This window comes from Pleuronectes platessa, chromosome 21 (assembly GCF_947347685.1).
Source record: "Pleuronectes platessa chromosome 21, fPlePla1.1, whole genome shotgun sequence".
In the NCBI taxonomy this organism is placed as follows: Eukaryota; Metazoa; Chordata; class Actinopteri; order Pleuronectiformes; family Pleuronectidae; genus Pleuronectes; species Pleuronectes platessa.
In genome coordinates, this window is record NC_070646.1 from 5,031,957 (window position 1) to 5,051,421 (window position 19,465).

Here is a 19,465-nt window from a genome sequence, read left to right on the forward strand (position 1 = left end):
TGGAACTTTTGGGACTCTTTACACTTTCAAGGCTTCTCAGCAGAGTGTCATGAATATTTCTGCGGCGGTCCTGAAAACATTCGCTGCGGCTCCGGCTCATTTTAAACCTGTGTTGTGTCATTTTTTTTTTTTCTTCTTCACTACACCGAAAAAACACAGCTACTTAACATCTACTAGATTTACATAAAAATGTTGTACCGCTGCTCACACGTCAGCCGCTCAGAGCCACAATTTAAAACGACATCCTCGGTAAAAGCTCCCGGATCGTGCCAACTGCGGTTCTGTGGGTGGGGCTTGCTTCAGGGTGTGTTTGTTTCAGTGGGTGACACTCGGCGCTGCTGCATTATTAAAGAGCCTCGGCACAGGCTCGGTTTAGCAAATGCAGAGATGACAGAACAAGGCTGAACCTGAGAGAGGATTTTTTTTTTTACGACAACAAAAACATCTGTTGTCGCCTGAAATGTGTCGGAAGACGAATGTTTGCGCCGAATGACGCGTTATCAGTAGAGTGAGATTGTGCGTTTACCTTTACACATGCATGTTGTAGAAGAAACTAAATATTTATGATTTTAGAAAACCAAGATATTTCCACCTTTATATGGATCAAGTGCACATTAGCACAGGTGCATGATGGGGAATGATCAAGGGAGGAGAGGTGGGCACAGCTTTCTTAAAAGGAAATGAAAGAAACCTGCACGGTAACACAAATTCAAAAACAAACTGGAGTCAATAATGAATGAATACAGTGTGTGACCGTTTTCCGGTGCTTTCGGGGAAATGCTAACGCGTAATGGCGAGCGCACACTCCAGACGAGACCTTTACAAGTGTCCATTAGGCCGCAATTACCTCGGGAGTCGGTGGAGACATCAGGCTCATTAGTGCCACCTTCATCCTCCACCTCCTCTTCTGCGATTGACTGAGTCACATTTCTTTTTATGTAACCAGGAGTTTGTCTGTGTGATTTGTTTATCGTGACGAACAACTTCACAAAGTCGATTTCCTCCTTTTGGACCGCTAACGTCTGGTTTTGCGTTTACTTTGGGAGTAAACAACTTGATAACTTGTTTGCACAAACTTCCATTTTGCAGCTCTTGGTCCACAAATGCAAAAAAAAAAAAGGTCCCATTTGCAAAGTCAACATTTTCAACACAAAAAAGTAGACGCACCTGCAGAATACACTCTGGGCACATTGTCAGTGGTGAAACATTAAACCCTGTTTTTCCACTCCGCAGGATTGCTGCTGCGCTTGCATGCTGAATTCCAGATTCCCCCGACACACAGCAGATTAGAATTTCCAATCTGCAGTTTGTCACAGGAATCTGTCATTGTGAGCGTGACAAGCAGATTCTTTCCCCCCCGTATAACACACGAGGCGTTTATTTTAAACTATAACTCCCCGACGTCTCTCAGCTCAGATGTCAGATACGAATGTGAACAACGGGCTCCAGCCAAGAGAGAGATTATTAAGACATGTATCGTACATCATCCTGTCAGGCTCTCTGTAAACTGTTTTGTTTCTTCCTGCAGGGAAATACTTCAAACATAGATACATTTGTACATAGATACATTTATAATCAGTACTGCATGACTGTTTACCTTCTGGAGTTGCAGGCTGTACTGGAGCCTGGGAGTGGACTTGGACATGATGCCAGAGCCGTGGACACTGCAGTCCCTCAGGCTGCGGCTATCAGAGAAATGAGCCTGGAGTTTCTCCCTGTGTCTCCTGTGGAAGAAGGAGAGAGATTTTGAAATGTTATGAGTCAAATATAAAGTTACTCTCGAAAGGGAGAGAGCTTTTCTCCACCGTGATAACCCTGGTGGTGTGTTGTTTCTGCTGTGGTCAGTGTATTTCCTGCCCTCTCACTAATGAGAATACTCTGTGTACCTGTGTTCTTTTAGTGCAGACATTGATTTCTATGAGATGTTGTGGCTCTTAAGACGCACGTGTGCAGCAATAACACACTTTATTGTGTGCGTGTGGAGAAAGAAGCACATGCCTCACATGCATCTTTTATAAATTTGTTCAATTTTCAGAAGTAGCACCTCTAATGTCTTCTTTCTCTTGCACAATAACAAAAAGGCATTCTGTTGTATTCTACTCTAATCTTTTCTATTCTACGCTATTCGATTAAATTGTACTCCAATCTTTTCTACTCTATTCGATTGTTCTCTACTCTATTCAATTGTATTCTACTTTACTCTATTATATTATATTCTTCTCAATTCCACTCTACGTTGTTCCATTTTACCATAGTCAACTCAGTTCTCTTCTATTTCACTATATTCTACTCTTATCTGTTCCATTCTACCCTATTCTACTCTACTATACTCTAATATGTTATATTCTACTATATTCTAGTCTACTATACTCTAATATATTATATTCTACTATAATCGACTCTACTATACTCTACTGCAATCTGTTCTATTCTACTCTACTATGCTCTAATCTTTTATATTCTACTATATTCTAGTCTACTGTACTCTAATTTGTTATATTCTACTATATTCTAGTCTACTATACTCTAATTTGTTATATTCTACTATATTATAGTCTACTATACTCTAATTTGTTATATTCTACTATATTCTAGTCTACTATACTCTAATTTGTTATATTCTACTGTATTCTAGTCTACTATACTCTAATTTGTTATATTCTACTGTATTCTAGTCTACTATACTATAATTTGTTATATTCTACTCTACTATACTCGAATTTGTTATAATCTACTATATTCTACTCTACTATACTTCACTGCAATCTGTTCTATTGTACTCCGTCTTATTTTTATTCACTATATTATACTCTTTCTTTTTTATCCTAATATATTCTACTCTGCTTTATACTTTTACACATGTTTGTAGAGCCTCGCAGTAAAGTGATCAATCACCCGTTCAGTATTGATTTCCCGTCACAAACACACGTTAGAAATGTGACAACAGATTTCATAACTTCCTTTGACACTTTAAAGTCAATCTTTGAGAATAAATCCTGAGTCTTGAAATGTAAAAGTGTCAGAACGAGAACCAGTCACTTTACACTCACTTATGGGTATTTTTCTCTCCCAGAGCTGTGACTGTACGTTTGATGGTTGTTAGAGTTTCCTCACAAAGGCTTCAGAAATAACACGAGGGAAAACGTAATCGAGGCAATCAACTGTGAAACGTCCATTTCATGCCTTTGTAATAATCCTCCGACGTGAGAGAGTCAGAAGATAAACCCGGAGAAAATAAAGGATTTTCCCATAAAAACTACAACTGGAGACACGAGTTTAGATTCTCACATCACAGGGCGAAGGATTCAGGAACGTTTTGAGTTGTAAACATGTTTTAATCAAAGGAAAATGACATGTGTGTGTGCTATAGTGAAGAAAACATGTCACAATCATGTGGCTGGGGGGGGGGGGGGGGGGCATTTATTTGTGCATCTGGAGACAGCATCTGTCTTCATGCACCATAAATAGCTTAACTTCTTTTCACCTAACCAATAGAATCACTTCCACTCGTTAGCCACAACCATAAAAAGGCCCTTTTGAACCCGAGTGTGTGAAAGAAAAGTAAAAATTCCACTTCTGAGCTTTGCTAAACACGGAATTTGAGAGTGTTGCTTCATTTGGATTAAACTTTGATTAGATTAAAAATTAATTGATGCTTAAGACTCTTGGATTAAATGTTAATTCGCCATTAAATGTTCATTTTTAAATACTAGGTTGCTTAACTCTCTCCGCAGCCGAGGCCTGTTACACGTTTCCCGAGCAGAGGACGTGATGAGATGTTAGAATTTGGAGGCAAACGTCTGAACTTGTTAAAAAGAACGAGACAACGTGCGACTAACTAATGGGCTGTGGGCGACAGACTTTAAATACTTAAACGACACATTAGGAAACAGCGAAAGCAGAAAAATACTCGTGTTGGCTGCAACTCTTTCAATTCAGCCCAGGCCCAGTTATCATAGATCAGCTTACTACATTATAGAGTATAGTAACATTTATTACAGTACTTATTAGTTCATGTTCACTGCTTTTCTTTGCCCATGATAATCAGCAACGATGGGATATTTGGCAAACACCAGCATCATTGTGCCACTCCACTTCCTCTAATTACTAAACTTTATAACCACATATAATTAACTTCCCCTTTGATTCTCGTTTTCTATGGGTCCTTACAAAATGTAGAAGTGTCTGTCTTGTCTCGAACTCCTCTGTGAAGTGATGATACAAATATAATTTTAATTCTCGACGTCTGAAGAGGAGAAAGAACCGAGAGGATTCCGTCTTTCTGAAGCCGAGGACTCAAACAACATTTTTTCAGGGGACAAAGGATTCGATTTAACAAGGTTTCCGGGTTTGGGCTAAAATCCAGTAAATTAACTGGAAACCATTGAGCCGTGACTCTGGCTCCGCTGACCCCTCGGAGCTCCACCATTAAGAACGCAGCAAGGCTGAAAATAAACCACGTTTGTTATGTTTCATCTTTCCTTATTTCCCTCTCTACTTTTACGTCTCCATTTCTTTTCTCCCTTCTTCCCTGGCACTGATCTTACACATTTGGAGCTCTAACATTTCTTTTTCGAGCTCTTGCCCCGTTTGTGTGTATTTTTATTTTTGCGGGAAGCGCTTCTTTTACTGACAAAACCACTTTACAAATCAATCTCACATGAGTATCTGTCTCGGATGTTTCCTGCACAATTTAGATTTTGACGCGGCTAAAACATCCTCCGGCTGACTCACACTTAGACCTTCATTGGGCTCCATGCCACGATAGTAAAGTGCTCTCCCTGCACAGCCGGGGGCGCACTCTACTAATGTGGTGCTGGGTGGCATCACTCACTTGTTGCGGCGGTAGAGAGCCATGCACGCCACTCCGAGCAGACAGATCCCCGAGGCGATGCTGAAGATGGACAGCACCTGCCGCTGGTAGGTGTCACCGCTCTCTGAGGAGGAGAGAACACAGTGGAGGCCGTTGAGTTTCCACCCTGACACAGAGGACAGGGGCTGAGTGAGCAGGAAGGGAATATATGGAGAATAAACACACACACACAAGCGGTGGGAGGATGTACACACACACACACACACACACACACAAGACATCCACCCACAATCTGCATTAGCATAAAGGGACCAATGCTGCTGTCAGTACATGTCAGTGTTTGAGCACGGGCAGGGCTCAGTGACATGTGCTAACTGAAGTGTGATAATCATTTCGTTCAGACGCACCCGGCAGGCAACACCAGCGGACTGACTCGGCCCAGCAGGGGGCCACGTCCACTGTGTGTGTGTGTGTGTGTGTGTGTGTGTGTGTGTGTGTGTGTTTGTGTGTGTTTGCATGCGTGCAAGTTCCTCATGTGGAGACTGATGGCGACAGGGAATTAGCAGCAAACGAATGCTCCCGGAGCTTCTTGTCAAAACCCTTGCACATCAGCAACAGAAGCTTAAGGTCACGAGCAGCTGGGACAAGCAGTTGATCCCGGGCTGATGTGTGTGTGTGTGTGTGTGTGTGACGGAGCAGCTGGATTGGTGGAACCTGTGCTACTCACTGCAGCGCGTGGCGTGGCGCAGGCGAAGGCTTATCCCCAGAAAAACTCTCACGGCAAATCGTGCAGTGGTCAAAACGAGGGAAAGCAACCGTCCATCTTGAAACCTGCGATTTGACATCTTACTGATTCGCTGAGTTTGGAGAGAGACTTCTCTGCCACCGGCGACCTCGAACAACCCGTGACATCACTCACTCACACTCAAAAACAATAAATCCCCGTGTGTCAGATCTCGGCCCCTTGCCGACCTCAGGGAAGAGAGCAACCTGCCCGTGACCTTTCAGGGCTTGTTTGTGGCTTTTTTTGATGCCGTGGACAGAGAAGTGTCCGGGGAGGTCTTCCTCATCCGTGCCTGTCTGCCCAGGTCCATCAACCTCCTCCAGCTCCGGTTGTTTTTGAGGCCACGGCGACGAGGAGCCTGTGCTCAAAGTTTACGCTCCAGTGCAACTGTGAGGCGCGTTTGCACCATTTTCATTCCTCTGTTCGGCTTCTGCCTCGGCGTTACATCAGTGCCGCATCAACATATTTAAAGGGTGAGATGATGTAATCGAGTTCAAACTGCAGGGAAAACCTTTGTACTGTTAGTACGCTGCAGGCAGGGGGTAAAAATAACATGTGAACACATCCTGGACTCCCATATATATAAGTTATATATAAAAAAATATATATCAGCTCCTGGGGAAAAAGTTATGCTGAGTTTGATTTAAGCAGATTCAATCCAGTAGCTGCAGGGGCGGCCAGATGTGACACGCTGCTGTTAATATTCCGGTTGCTGTGATCAGAAATGACTGAGACACACTGAACGCATTCAATCACATTTTGGACCTTTAATTTATTGCAACAAATAATGTGTTGTAATTAGATTGAAAGTTGGAGTAATTTCTCACGGGCGTATCGTCACTGAAGAGCACAATCTGCTGTGTGAGTAATTAACTTGTTTAGGTGTAATTGTGTTTTATAGTCTGACTTTGTGACGTTGTTGTAATAATAATGAGATTTATTTTTGTCCACAACTCTTCCTTAGGAGTAAAACAACATTCAGGGCTTAAAACTGTTTGTTAAAACTAGATAAATATTGTTGACACTGTTATATCTAATTAAAAAAATTCTAAATATGTGCAGATTTTTATTAACCAGGATCCTTTTGATGTTTTTAGAAAGTTGTTAAATATAAAGATATATCAGGGTCAATATATTTCCCAACAAAAAAATTTACTGATAATAACACATATTGATAATAAGTTAGTTTCACATTTAATTAAATGACATGAATAGCTGTTAATACTTTAGTTAAAATTATATTTATTTGAATTACGATGAAGTCGGGTAGAATAGCATGAAAACAAATGTAGCCAATAAAAACAGTTTGCCACGGACGCAGCAGCGATCGGCTTTAAGCTTCACTCCACTGATGAACGGCAGGAGTTTCAGCTGAAGTCTGCTGTTTGCTCATAAGAAGAATATCTGAGCTAATGTAAACCCTGCAGCCTTTTCCCCCATTAGTGAAATGCATGTTTGAAATCTGTGAGAAACATCCCCCCCCCGCTGCCTCGTCATCGTGTGGGGCATCACCTGACACAAGCCTCTGCCCTTTTATATTTTTGGGGGTATAAAATAATTAAGCTTTTTCCAAATATCGGAGCATAAAAACAGCTGTCGACAAAGCTCTGGTGAACGGCTGCGAGGGGAGAAACCAACATGGAGTCTGTACATAAAACCATTACAGGCCTTTCATGCCTGATGCCTACGAGGCATTCTTGTAATTAGATGCATGAGCTCGTTGGGGAAGCAGCCTCGGCTCTGCTGGCTGAGCTGTGTCGTGTTGACATAAGGGCCCGACCATCCCATACGGGCAGCCATATCATAGCAGCCATTCTATATGTGAGGGAAAACGCTATAATAAGGCCGACGCTAAAGTATCCATGACAAAACGGGTTGGGGGGACAGGGGACGGGGGACAGGGGACGCAGCCGGAGACACGAGAGGGACACGGAGCTGCAGCTGCTCGGTGGAAGACGAATGCAGCCAAATTAAAATACAAGATGATATTTGGAGCACTCTCCTCGATCTCCCACTTCAAACAGAGCTCTGCTTTTATTCTGACAGTCACAAATCTCTTGGACTCACTGTGTAGTGCAACTTTCAAATGATTCATCGAAGCAGAGGGTGGTGGGGTTGGGGGGGGGGGGAGGGGGGGAGTCCTAACGGAGCACAGTGAATAAGCAAGAGAGCCTCAGTGCTTAAAGCTCACAGCCCCAAAAAACAAGAGCTAAAAACTGAATCCCCGCGTCAGTCAGTCATGTGTCCGAGCGTCCATCGATCCTCCGCCCACCTGCAGCGGCTTTCTGAACTAATTAAGTCCTCAGATTAAAATCAGTGAGCTGAAGGAGCGCTGTGTGCAGACGGGCTCCTCTCTCCGGAGCGACTCCTCTCTCCTCTTCCATTTCCTGGAGCAAGTGTGTGATGTGACGGCGGCGTACGGAGCCGTGCTAATGGAAAAAACTCCACAGCATGCGATGTTGGTTTTCATGTGTGCACAAGAGGCAGCCGGCGAGCAGGGAGAAGACGGGGAAAGAGGAAATACAAAAATGTGTTTGTGTGTGTGTGTGTGTGTGAGAGAGAGTGTGCTAGGGTGTTACACAGAGGGCTGGATAATTTGGTTTTTAAAGATTTCTGAACCACCTGGGAGCTGTGGAGGTATCTTAAGTAACATCAAGTAGAATCCCAAAGAGGTTTGAATTGCATTTCCATTACCTCTGATTCCACTAGTGAACTTTTTCGATTAAATTTAACAAATCTCGAGTCACAATTTCATAGAACAAAAAAAAATTGTTTTATGAAATTGCCGCTAAACTGAAGACGAACACACGCAACAGAGAAGTTCCGGACACACACTCGTGCATTGACATGCAGCGGGTCTGACTTCATTGCTTTCTGCTCATTACCCAGCTCCTCTCTAACGGCTCTGTTCCCTCACGCACCCAGAATGCACCTAATTCGCCACCGCGGTGTTTCCATGGAGACTGGCCCACATTAATTTTTCCAAGGTGAGCGGCCTTGTTGTGTTGGATTGTGTGTTTTCCGTGTGTGTGTGTGTGTGTGTGTGGTGTTTCGCAAGACACGAGGCACATGAATGGTCGAGCACCGTGGAAAAGAAAAAAGGAAGAAAGTCTTACCCATGAACTCGATCCCAAGTTCATCCGCTGCTCAGTCCAAGGCCCGGAAGAGAGGCAGGGGGAGGCAAAGGATGGAGAGAGAGAGAGAGGGAGAAGAGAAGAGAAGAGTTAAAACATGATGCGCCGCCATCTTACAAAAAAATTCACCTTTGGGAGAGAGAGAGAGAGACACTTCCTCTGACACGGCTCTCTCTCTCCCCTGCACCAGGTAATGAAGCAAGCCAGCCCACAGATGCTTTGCTATGCTTCTGAATTCACACAGGGCCCAGCGGTGGCTTTGAAAGAAGAAAGGGGGGAACCAACAAAAGATACGAGCGGCTGAGAGGATTAGAGGAAGGATGAAAATAAAAAGTTGAGAAATGACATATCATTTAGCTTTATGTCACTGATGTTGCTTTTCTATCAACTGAAGCCCGGGGCCTGGCAGTAATTATTATTCTCCTCTGTCTCCGAGCGTGGCTTTTCAATATTCAGGCGCTGGTCGCTCGAAGATACGTGGACCCATAGGCATATGTGTAACCGTCTTTGTCTTTTACACACATACATACACACACACAAGCTTTGACATACATCTTCTCTCTCTCTCTCACACGCACACACACACACACAGTTTGTCTTCATGCAGTTAAGTCTTCCCCTCCCGGTGCCAGCGTGGAGGAAACATGAAAAAGGATCACTGGTGTTCTTCCCTTCCTTGACAGTGCCCCCTTTTCATGTCACTGTAATGTAATCTCATTTAAATTAAAATGAAACCCTCACTGGTAATTGCTTTCCTGACAGAGGTGGTCGGAGTTTTTAAATAGAATTGGGCTTGCCAGGCGCTTGACATGTGGTTTTGCGTGTGCACTCGCAAAAAACATGAAAATGGAAAAAATAAAATGGCATTAACATAGAAATAAAATTAAATTAAATGAGTAAAAAACATGTTCAAGGGAGGAATCTCGCTGTGGCTTTATTGGTTTTGAGAAAAGTAAAGTGGAGCGAGGTTCACAAAGGCAAGAGACAATTGAACACTTGGATGAATGGATTATAGTAATTGCTCAGGGTTATCCCACTCTATTAAGGCATGTGATTTGAGGAAATATGTCATTTTTATTACAGAAGTTGATGTCATTTGCAAACTTAAGGAAAGTTCAGGTAAAGTTCCAGAGAACATTCAGACCCAGCGAACGTTATTATCATCAAACACAAAGCCGACTTCTCTGACGGCTTCCTGATGAGTCGAGGGGGGGGGGGGGGTTTGGTGCTTACAGAGATAACAGGGGAGAGATGAGATGAGAGTGCCTGAGAGCAAAAGTCTGAAATCCACAAATTAATCAATCAATTAACGAACAAACGTTTGTTTAAACAGGATGGAGGTGTCATCGTGTTTTTCGCTTAAACACAATGTTAGTGCGTCGTTATTATCTCCCGGAGCCTCGAGGACTTATTAACAGATGTCAGGATTATTTATACGTTGAATCTCAGGAGTCTCACAGCAACTCACAAACCACACGTGTCCTCAGGCCCGGATGTCAACTGCTTTATGAATATTTATTATTCTCAAAAATGAGAATAAGAAAGATATAGGCCCAGATGTAGAGTTATGATATTGTTGATCAAAACACAAGTAGGAATTTGGTCCTCTGAGTGCCACGACTAAGCATATGTATACTTTGTAGGTGTGTGTGTGTGTGTGAGAGAGAGAGAGAGAGAGAGAGAGAGAGAGAGAGAGAGAGAGAGAGAGAGAGAGAGAGAGAGAGAGAGAGCACATGAAAACAAATACGTAAACATGAGCACGTATGAATAAACATGTATAAGTGATAAGAACGTCTGAAAATGACAATTTGTACAGAAAAATTTATTAACATGTATTTGACTTTTTAGTTTGGCCCATGTCCCATCTGCTAACATGGAGGGGGCTGGATTTATTAGCTACACTGCAGCTGACCACCAGGGGGCGATTGAGACGCTTATAATGTGCCACTAAACATTCTACTAAAATAAAAACCCCTTCAGACACACAAATAAAGAATCCCCCTGTAACTAAACTGTATTCTGATTACTATCTAATGTAACTAAACACAGTAACTTATATTTTGTAATGTAAACAGGTGGCGGGGTTATATATAATCTTCTGTTCTGATGACAGAACTGTTGATGCACTGAGGCCGGAGTCAAAGTCGTGTGGACAAAAGAAGATGTTGAACAAAGAAGACGGACGAAGGCGACGAGGAGCAGGCGAGGCCAGAGGAGGAAGAGGAGGAGGAGGAGGAGGAGGAGGAGGAGGAGGAGGAGGAGGAGGAAGAGTTATCTCCTGTTGGTATGGCAGCAGATGAGTCAGGACGTGAGAGCGCCGCTGCCTCATCATGCCCGACGATGTTAACAGAGACAACAGGAGAGAGAGAGAGTGGGAGAGACGGAGAAGAAGCAGCGAGAGGAAGGGACGAGGTCAGATGATGTTCCAGGAGACGGATGTGGAATCCACCGTTTGCTGCACATGTGGAGCTGTATTGAATATTGGTTCTGCCCAGATGTGGGACTGTCGGCCTGTATGGAATAATTAGCTCTGATGTCTCTCAGGCCCTATGGGGATGGAACTGTGCATCGATGTTTGCTTATCAGTTGCTGTGTTCAGATAATTGGTCGATTCGATGCATCTATAAATCACGACTTTTGTTGGTTTAGTTTATTAGTTCGCAGGATTACGCAGAAACTGCTCAACCCGCTTCCATGAAACATTTTGCAGATGTGGGACCGATGAGGAATCCACACGATCTTGAAGGGAAACAAAATCAGGCATATTTAAGAGACTGATATTAAAGTGTATGTACTTTAATGTAGATCGAAATAAAAATCTGGATTGAAATAATTTAAAATGTGTTTTAATAAGTGATTTTCATCTGCCCTTGTTTGTCTGTTAGTTATCAGAAGCTGCTGGGGGGATAAGAAGGAAACTGCTAGTGTTCAAATCCGTTCAAATCCAAATAGATCCAGATCTAGTGGATTTAAAAGTAGTTTTTATAGGTGTCAATGCTTATTTTCCACCACACAGGCGTTAGCTATAAGGGTTGTTTTCATTCAAGGGGACTGTTGGGCCTCGGTGGAGTTATGTGCTCTACTGAGTTCAGTCCCACTAAACTAATCATTACATCCTAAACTGACGGGATTGAGATAGATTCTGATCTAGAGGAGAAACGAGAGTTACTGGAGACGTGAAGAAGACAGAGACAGACAGAACGGACACAGAGGACGCTTCTTTTCTCAGGGTTTAACTCCTGCTTCTGCAAATAAATATAAGAACATAGTTGATTTCACTCATTTTGTTTAAGCGCAGCCTCCAGACAGGAACCTCACAGTGTCATGATTCAAACAGGTAAGAGCCAATCAGCTCTGGCCTCTGCACGTTCCGCTTTTCTTCCAGGAGGAGTTTTGAGTGCCAGCTTCAGATATGGTCCACCTTTCCCCGACTGTGGCACAGACACTCGGCAAAGGCCAGAGAGGTAAACACAGCACCTCCCTGATGTTTCCCTGATGCGTACTATCCATTCAACACTTTCCCTGTGATCGCCCTCTCTGTCCCGGCCTGTGCAGACGGTGTCATTACGCCGCTGATGCACGTCCCCTTCCTCTGGAGCTGCCTTGTCTGGAGACAGTCACCGATCACAATGTGTGCAGGCTCCTAATCCCTCGCGCTGGCAATTCGGAATGCGCCCCGCGGGATTCGTCTTTGGAGAATACCCGTGCATCGTGTCAGGTGCTTTTGGCCCCGACTAACAGGCAGGGAGTCTGGCAGGTGGTGGAGACAATGGCAGGAGCGAGTCAAATCCTTAATCCCCCCTCCTTCACCTGGGTGAGCAGGGAACTGGGGAGCCTGCGCACGTGTTGGTGTGCGACTGAAACCAATATCCTGTGGAGCTACTTACTCCGGGCTTAATATCTACCGGAGATGAACAGTTCGAATTAGGCTTGCCTCCCTCCTCTTAGAACATCAGCCCTCGTCAAACCTCGTCTTCCTCGTCTTCCCAAACGTCACCTGAGTGTCTTCAGAGGTTCGAGCGGCCCGGCTGAACATCATTAGCGGCGGGGGCCTGAACCTCTCTGGCGTTTTACAGAAGAAACTCATTGAGGTTCATTATCAGGTATAAAGGGACTTGCGGCCCTTCCTGCACTCCCATGCCTCCAATTAAAGACCCCGACACTCCCCCCGCTGTGCGCCAATATGCGGTACCCCAGCTCCCTCCTCCCCCTCCTCCCTTCCAGAGCCGGGCGCACAGCGGTATAGCCGCGGCACCTGGCAGGGAGCCTCTCTTTGCTTTTGTCACCGGGGCTTTCGAGAGGTGCACAACCGTCTGTGGCCTCTCTCTCCACGTCTATACAGGGCGAACGAGACGATCGGGGCCGGTCAATACCGAGACAAAGACAAAGGGACGAGGGGAGATGGACGATTTGTGACTTCAGAGAAACAGCCAGAAGGAGCAAACCATCACTAAACCCGCTCTCCCACACACACACATACACACATACACACACAATCAATCGAATTCCACTGGAGGTCATCCCAGTTGTAGTTTGTGTGCATGCATGTGTGTATGTTATTACATGACTTGGCTTCTGAAAGCAGGATAATCCCTGGTAATCTGTGTACATTTTAGATTACTGTGTATCAACAGAGATCAAAACAGGCTTCGTTCCTCTGTCAAATCTTCCAGGGCGCACTTCACTCTTATGGAGGTTGAATGGCTGCAGCCACAACACGGGAACAGGTGCTGGCGTGCAGCGGCGATACGGGACCATGTGTTTGCAGAGTTGCATCACAGATGTCAGGATTTCACTTTGGTCTCGCTGAGAGAAGTGGGGGATGAGTTAAAGGCACAAAAGTTGAGATTTCTTAAACTTGTTATGAGCTGTAATGGACATTTATAACGTTTTTTTTCAGGTATTTAACTGATGCCAACTTGTTCCTGTGAACACTGACAAAGCCGGCTGCTGATATGAATGGGATTTTCATTGCACGAGCAGGGTTCAGGTTCAGGTTAAACATAATAAAAAGTGAAAACACAGCAAAGTGTAAAGGTGGGCATGCACTGAAGATTGGCGCCCGGCCTTCAACCCCCTTAATCCTCCTGTTAGATGAAAAGCTTTAGGGGCCAAAAATGACATCAAGATAAAAATGTTCATATCAGTTCATATCATACATTTTCATGATTAATGTCAGATTATAATTTCTTTAAAGTCTGAAGACTGTTGAAAATGGGAAAAAGGATAAAAATTACTTTATTATTGATGTTTTTTTTACTGTCCAGCCCTTTCCACGCAATTTCTATTTTCAATTTTGACATGGCTGCATATCATATTGCTGATTTTCAGGTATGTAAATAAACTATATATATATATATATGAAGTGTGTAAACACAGCGGGTGGATATGGAGCCTTCTGGAAAGGTGTGGTACCTAATGATATGAAACATCTGTGACTGGGGGTGTCCTGAATTTATTACTGTGTACAGTATATATGTATCATACCAACATTCCCGAGGTACCTCATCAAGTATTCCACCAACAGCAAATACTCTCCCTGATAATAATAATGTACTATTGTGTACATATGCACATTCATACTATGACCTGTGTAAATGTCATTTCATTATTATTATTTTGGGCTCTAAGCACAGCACGTCCACATTTTGTACTTTTTACCAGATAAATTCAGATTGAAATATTCATAAGATGGAGAATTAGGGCCATATTGAAGAGGGAAATCTGGAGATTTAAAGAATACTGTTATAATATTACGAGAATAAAGTTGTTATATAATTTTTTTTTCAGGAAATAGCCATTATTTTCTCATTGATGTAAGTTTTCTTTCTTTTTAAATTATTTAATGCCCCAAATCTAAAAAAATAAATAATTGAGACACAAATAAAAAGAGCTCTGAAACACTAAATTCATTTCTTTTCCAGAATTTGCTCCAACTTTAACTTTTTGAAATACATAACCGAATCGTTTTACTTCAACCGACCCCCACACAGTTCCTCTCTGGCTCATCGTTCACACGTGTCTGCAACTAGATGTAACTTTGTTTCGAGAGGGTGAACGAGATGAAAAGGTTTTTTGAAATCACCGCCTTAAAACTTCTTTGGACACAACACAGACGCTGTATTATAGCCTAAGCCAGAGTGCAAACAAAGCTCTTAAGCTCAGGAGCTAATGCTACTGTCTGAGACTCCTGCTCTGAAGTGTTGTGTTTTCCCCACATGCTGATCAAAACGCTTTATGAGCTTACCTTTAAGCTAACAGTAGCTTACCGCGCCTCACCTAAACATACATGTCCCTGAATCGCAGCGTCTATAGTCCTCAGCAAAGAGCATTGTTGGTTTAATCCGCTGCTTCTTTTCTCTCTGCTGTATTTTGCACAAAATTTGGAATTCAAAGCGATAACAAACCCGTCTTCATATTTTGCCCCTCCGAAGCTTACCGTCTCGTGCATTTCAAAATAAAAAAAAAAAAAATCCTAGCAAATGTGCTGTAATCTATTTGTTCCTGCGAGTGTCCGTTAAGTAACATTCAGCTTATCTCAAAGGACAATGAAAAAGTAAAAATGAAAAAAAAATCTCCCGATCTGGACACAAGGAAAATCCATGTCTGCCTATGGAAGATAAAATAAATCCCGTTGTGCAAGCTGAGTGCCATGAGGGAGCATGAAATGAGCTTTGTGACACTGGCTTGTGACCCCATTAACGGACTCTCAGTGGGCCTGATGGCATCAAGCAGACGGCACTGGGAGTAAAGTTTCCTCCCCGACTCCCGGTGCCGAGGAGCCAAGTCACTCCATAAAACAGTGTGAATTTGTAAAAGCTGCGGTCTCGTGGGGAAAAGCTCAGGGCCTCCAATTTCTCTCCCTTGTTCCTGACTTCTGCTTTATTTTTTTTAACTACACTACAGCGCTGTCATGGGAATTCTGAGACTTCGGGGGAATCGTCTTTCGTGAGCAGTGGCAAAGTGGAGACTTTCCTTTTCACTTGAGCTCATTGAAGACCTCACTGAAAGATACGCACACGGTTTAGTTCTAATATCTGCACGAGGGCAGCAGCTACTGTGTGTGTGTATGTGTGTGTGTGTGTGTGTGTGTGTGTGTGTGTGTGTGTGTGTGTGTGTGCAGGACGATAAAGAAACACAACCTCATAATACCCGGTCTGACTGTGTGTAGTTAGTGAATAATGCTTTTTTTATTGTGTTGCTCATAATCAGATAAAGAAATTAAAATCTCCATATTAATAAAAGATAAGTAAACTGAAATCTTCTATAGTCCTATTAATGAATTACTCGACTAAATTATACAAGATTAAACCTGTTTACATGGAACTTCTGTGTTTTAACAACTATGTCTGACAAAATTAAATCTCCTAACGTGTGGACAGCAACTGTGAGATCACTATGACTCACACCTGAGCTGCAGTAACTCGGTGCAGCAGGTAGGTGTCGCCGCTGAGAATAACAAAGCAACACCGACAGGAAAAAGGCCAAAACAGAAGAGGAAGTAAAACACAAACAGAAGAGGTGTGGAGCCATCTTGTTTCCTCTCAGAGCAGCGTTCCAGGGTTTGGGTACATTTCTAAGGTTTTTCCTATTTCCAGGTTTGCCTCATCTTCACAACGGTCCCTGCAGTTTCTCTCTCCAGGATCCATCTGGAATCCCCCCCCCCCCCCCCCCCCAATGAGGCGTCATAGACATGGACCTGTTCGCCGACTCTTACCTCGAGCTCAACAAATGTCAAAGAATGTTTTCCTTCCTTTATTCTCAAGAGCAGCTGAAGGTTTCTTGGACTCACCCGGTTTCTCCATTATGCTTTGATGAGAAGTTCTAGCACATATGTAGTAGGATTATCCTAAAACACCCCCAGAGATTATTCTGATTTCTCTTTGCCATCATTAGTTCCCATGCACTGTTGTGGCCACACAGTGCCGGGGTGTAAGGATTAATTCGAAGCTGAGCTCGCTTGATTTGTATTCATCTCACTGACACAGCACAATCAGAGCTGCGCCGAAGGCCATTTAGCATGTGCTTGTTATGAATTAATTTCCGTGTTGGCGGATCAATACAAACAATGCTGCTGGACGAAACACAGAAAACAGGACGTACTTGGATCTGACAGGATGGCGTCTGTCTTGGGGACAAACTGGTCACAGCGCAGTCCGTGGTAGCCCTCCTTGCACCTGCAGGACAGAAGAGAAGGAAGGAAGATCTGAGATTAAAAGCGAGACAAACCGAGCAAGACAGCAATAAAATACAACATGAAATATCAGCGGGAGGAGACTTTGAGATAAGGGAGAGTTGAAACCCGGTCGGTGGAAGGAGCATAATGGCCGGGAGAAGGCGGAGTGCTCACCGAGGACCGAGGTGGCGGACAGAGATACACGGGAACTGTCAAGAGGGGTGGGACGAGAAGAAAGAGAGGAAGGGGGAAGATAGTTGGGCAAGGCCCGAGCAGCGCCTGCACTCCCGCTGATAGCACATGACTGACAGGAATGCCAGGTCCCAGTGGAAGAGACTGGGGGAAACTGGGATGAGGGGGTGCTTGGCGTGATGCAGGCCCAGGCGCAAGATCTACAGCGGGACTGGAAGCCGCTCCCGTTGTTGGAAGCCTCGTCTAAACAAAGTCCTGGCAGAGTGCAGATATTTTCTGTCATCATCAAATAAATATCCCTGCACGCTCGACGCCTGCAAATCCCTCAGCAACTGTCAGCAATACACCAACTGGAAATAATCTGAAATATGGGCTCAGTATGTTGCCGAAAAAGGAAAAAGATCAGTTATTGAACATTATGATGCTTATGAAGCCATTAGCCGGCAACATTAAAACAGGTGAACGCTCTCTGAGGTGGCAGATCGGTGTTTTTCTGTGACACCGTCGAACCACAAAGCCGCCGGAAAAATAATGAGTTCTCAAATCGCATTACCGACGGCGGGGAATGAACTCTCGCCACAGATTTACACCAATTAGTCAAATCGGTCGATAATTCTTCTAAACAATCAGGCATTTTCCCAATGATAATTAGAAAAAAAGTGTCACGAAAAAAACTTGGATGTCGCAGCAAAACAATAAAGATAAAACACGCCACAATCAGTTTGAGGCTTTTTTTTATTCTAGGGACTCAGCCACAGTTTGGCAGAATCCTCAATATTCGTCTCGCCCTCTCTCTCTCTCTCTCTCTCTCTCTAAGAAGAATTGAGCGGTTTCTCTTCCCCTTTATCTCCCGCCCTGTGACCACGTCCAGTGGGCTGATCCGTCCCTCTGCTCCTTCACGGCTCAGGGGAGACAATCGGAGGATTTGCTTTGATGTGTCTGCTTTCGGAATAAACTTGTACATGAGTGAGCGACACTTCAGAATTGTCCATATTCTCTAAGACTCCGTCAGGCATCAGACTTACCGGCGATAGACTGAGTGTGTGCGTGTGTGTGTGTGTGTGTGTGGGGGGGGTTACACCATAGATATATATATATAAAGGCTAGATGTCTCGGCCAACCGCGTCGAACGTCTGCACATGGCGGCCATCTTGCCACAGTCAGCTCGCTCACCCATAACATTATGCTGGAGTGGTACGTACTTTTTAAATAACCATAACTTGCTCAATTTTTAACCGGTTTGGTTTGTTATAAATGTCAGAGATGTAGTTATGACAATGTTATGACATGTTATTTTCAAAAAACATACGAATAATGTTCTATATAGGTACAAGATTTCCCTTTACAAATTTATATATATATCTATGGGTTACACTCACACGTTGTGCATCAACATTTGACCACTACATTTTAACCTGCGTCGATGATCCCACATACAGGATTCAGTATTGGCAGGCAAGAAGTGAGCCGTTTAGTCATAATCAACTTGGCTCGGAGGAAAACGAAGAAAAACAAAAACAAGCAAACAACGAATCCGCCGCCAACAACAACAACAACGACGACGAGTGAGCGATGTAGAAACAAAACCGAGCAGCAGCGGAGAGATCACACGTTGTTGGTAAAGTCCGGGATCAGAGTGAAAACTGTGATAGGTTGTCATACTTTTGCAGTTTTTGCTTCTGAGGTCTCGAGCTGCAGCTTCCGGCTCAATTTGCCTCGGCTCAGTCTATCAGTCTATCAGCTCGTCTGTTTGCTCCGTGGAGCCACCGCACACAACCGATGGAAACAAATAGAAATACTCAGCCGTCTAATTTGGGCTCGGAGCTGCTGGAACTGCTAATGCAGCTGCCGCGCCATTTTCATTAGGCGCCCGTTCCTTTTCAGTTTGCACCTGGTTAGTGAATTCTCTCTCTCTCTCTGCTCGCTCCTCTCTAAAGGAAGCTGCTCCTGTCGGGGTTGGGTGGAGCTGCGTAAGTGATGTGTCGCACATTAGGTGATGCAGTGGCAGTCTGAGTGCACCTCCACTTAGACAGACCAGCTCAAAGCACAACACGTGGAATATGTAACCCCAGCATTTAGGGGTCGCTGAATTGAAACATTAATAACAGACCCATAGTTAGACCTAGTTTGTGGAGCAGCGTGGGATCATGGGAGTTTAAATACTGACAGAACTCAAATCAGGCTCACAGATGAGATGATGTATTAAAGTTGTATTCACATTATGCAGCAGACAGAGATGCTGGCGGTGTGTTTTTATCCATTCTCGATTTCCCCCTGGATGTTAAAGCCACAGGTAATAACGCAATTAAAAAGGCGATCAAAAATGAAACGTCTCATTAACTTGAAGGAAGTGATGGATTTCTGTC

The 19,465-nt window shown here is 43.9% G+C and overlaps 1 protein-coding gene across 1 annotated transcript in view; it reads right to left on the reverse strand.

Annotated features, from left to right (window-relative positions):
- nrg3b (neuregulin 3b) overlaps positions 1-19,465 on the reverse strand; it is a 171,377-nt gene that overhangs the window by 15,204 nt on the left and 136,708 nt on the right. Inside the window, exons 3-6 of the mRNA XM_053414187.1 lie at positions 16,835-16,908; positions 8,714-8,740; positions 4,835-4,937; positions 1,598-1,724 (exon numbers count right to left, since the gene is read on the reverse strand). Coding sequence (XP_053270162.1) covers positions 1,598-1,724; positions 4,835-4,937; positions 8,714-8,740; positions 16,835-16,908 — 331 coding nt within the window. The remainder of the gene's footprint in view (positions 1-1,597; positions 1,725-4,834; positions 4,938-8,713; positions 8,741-16,834; positions 16,909-19,465) is intronic.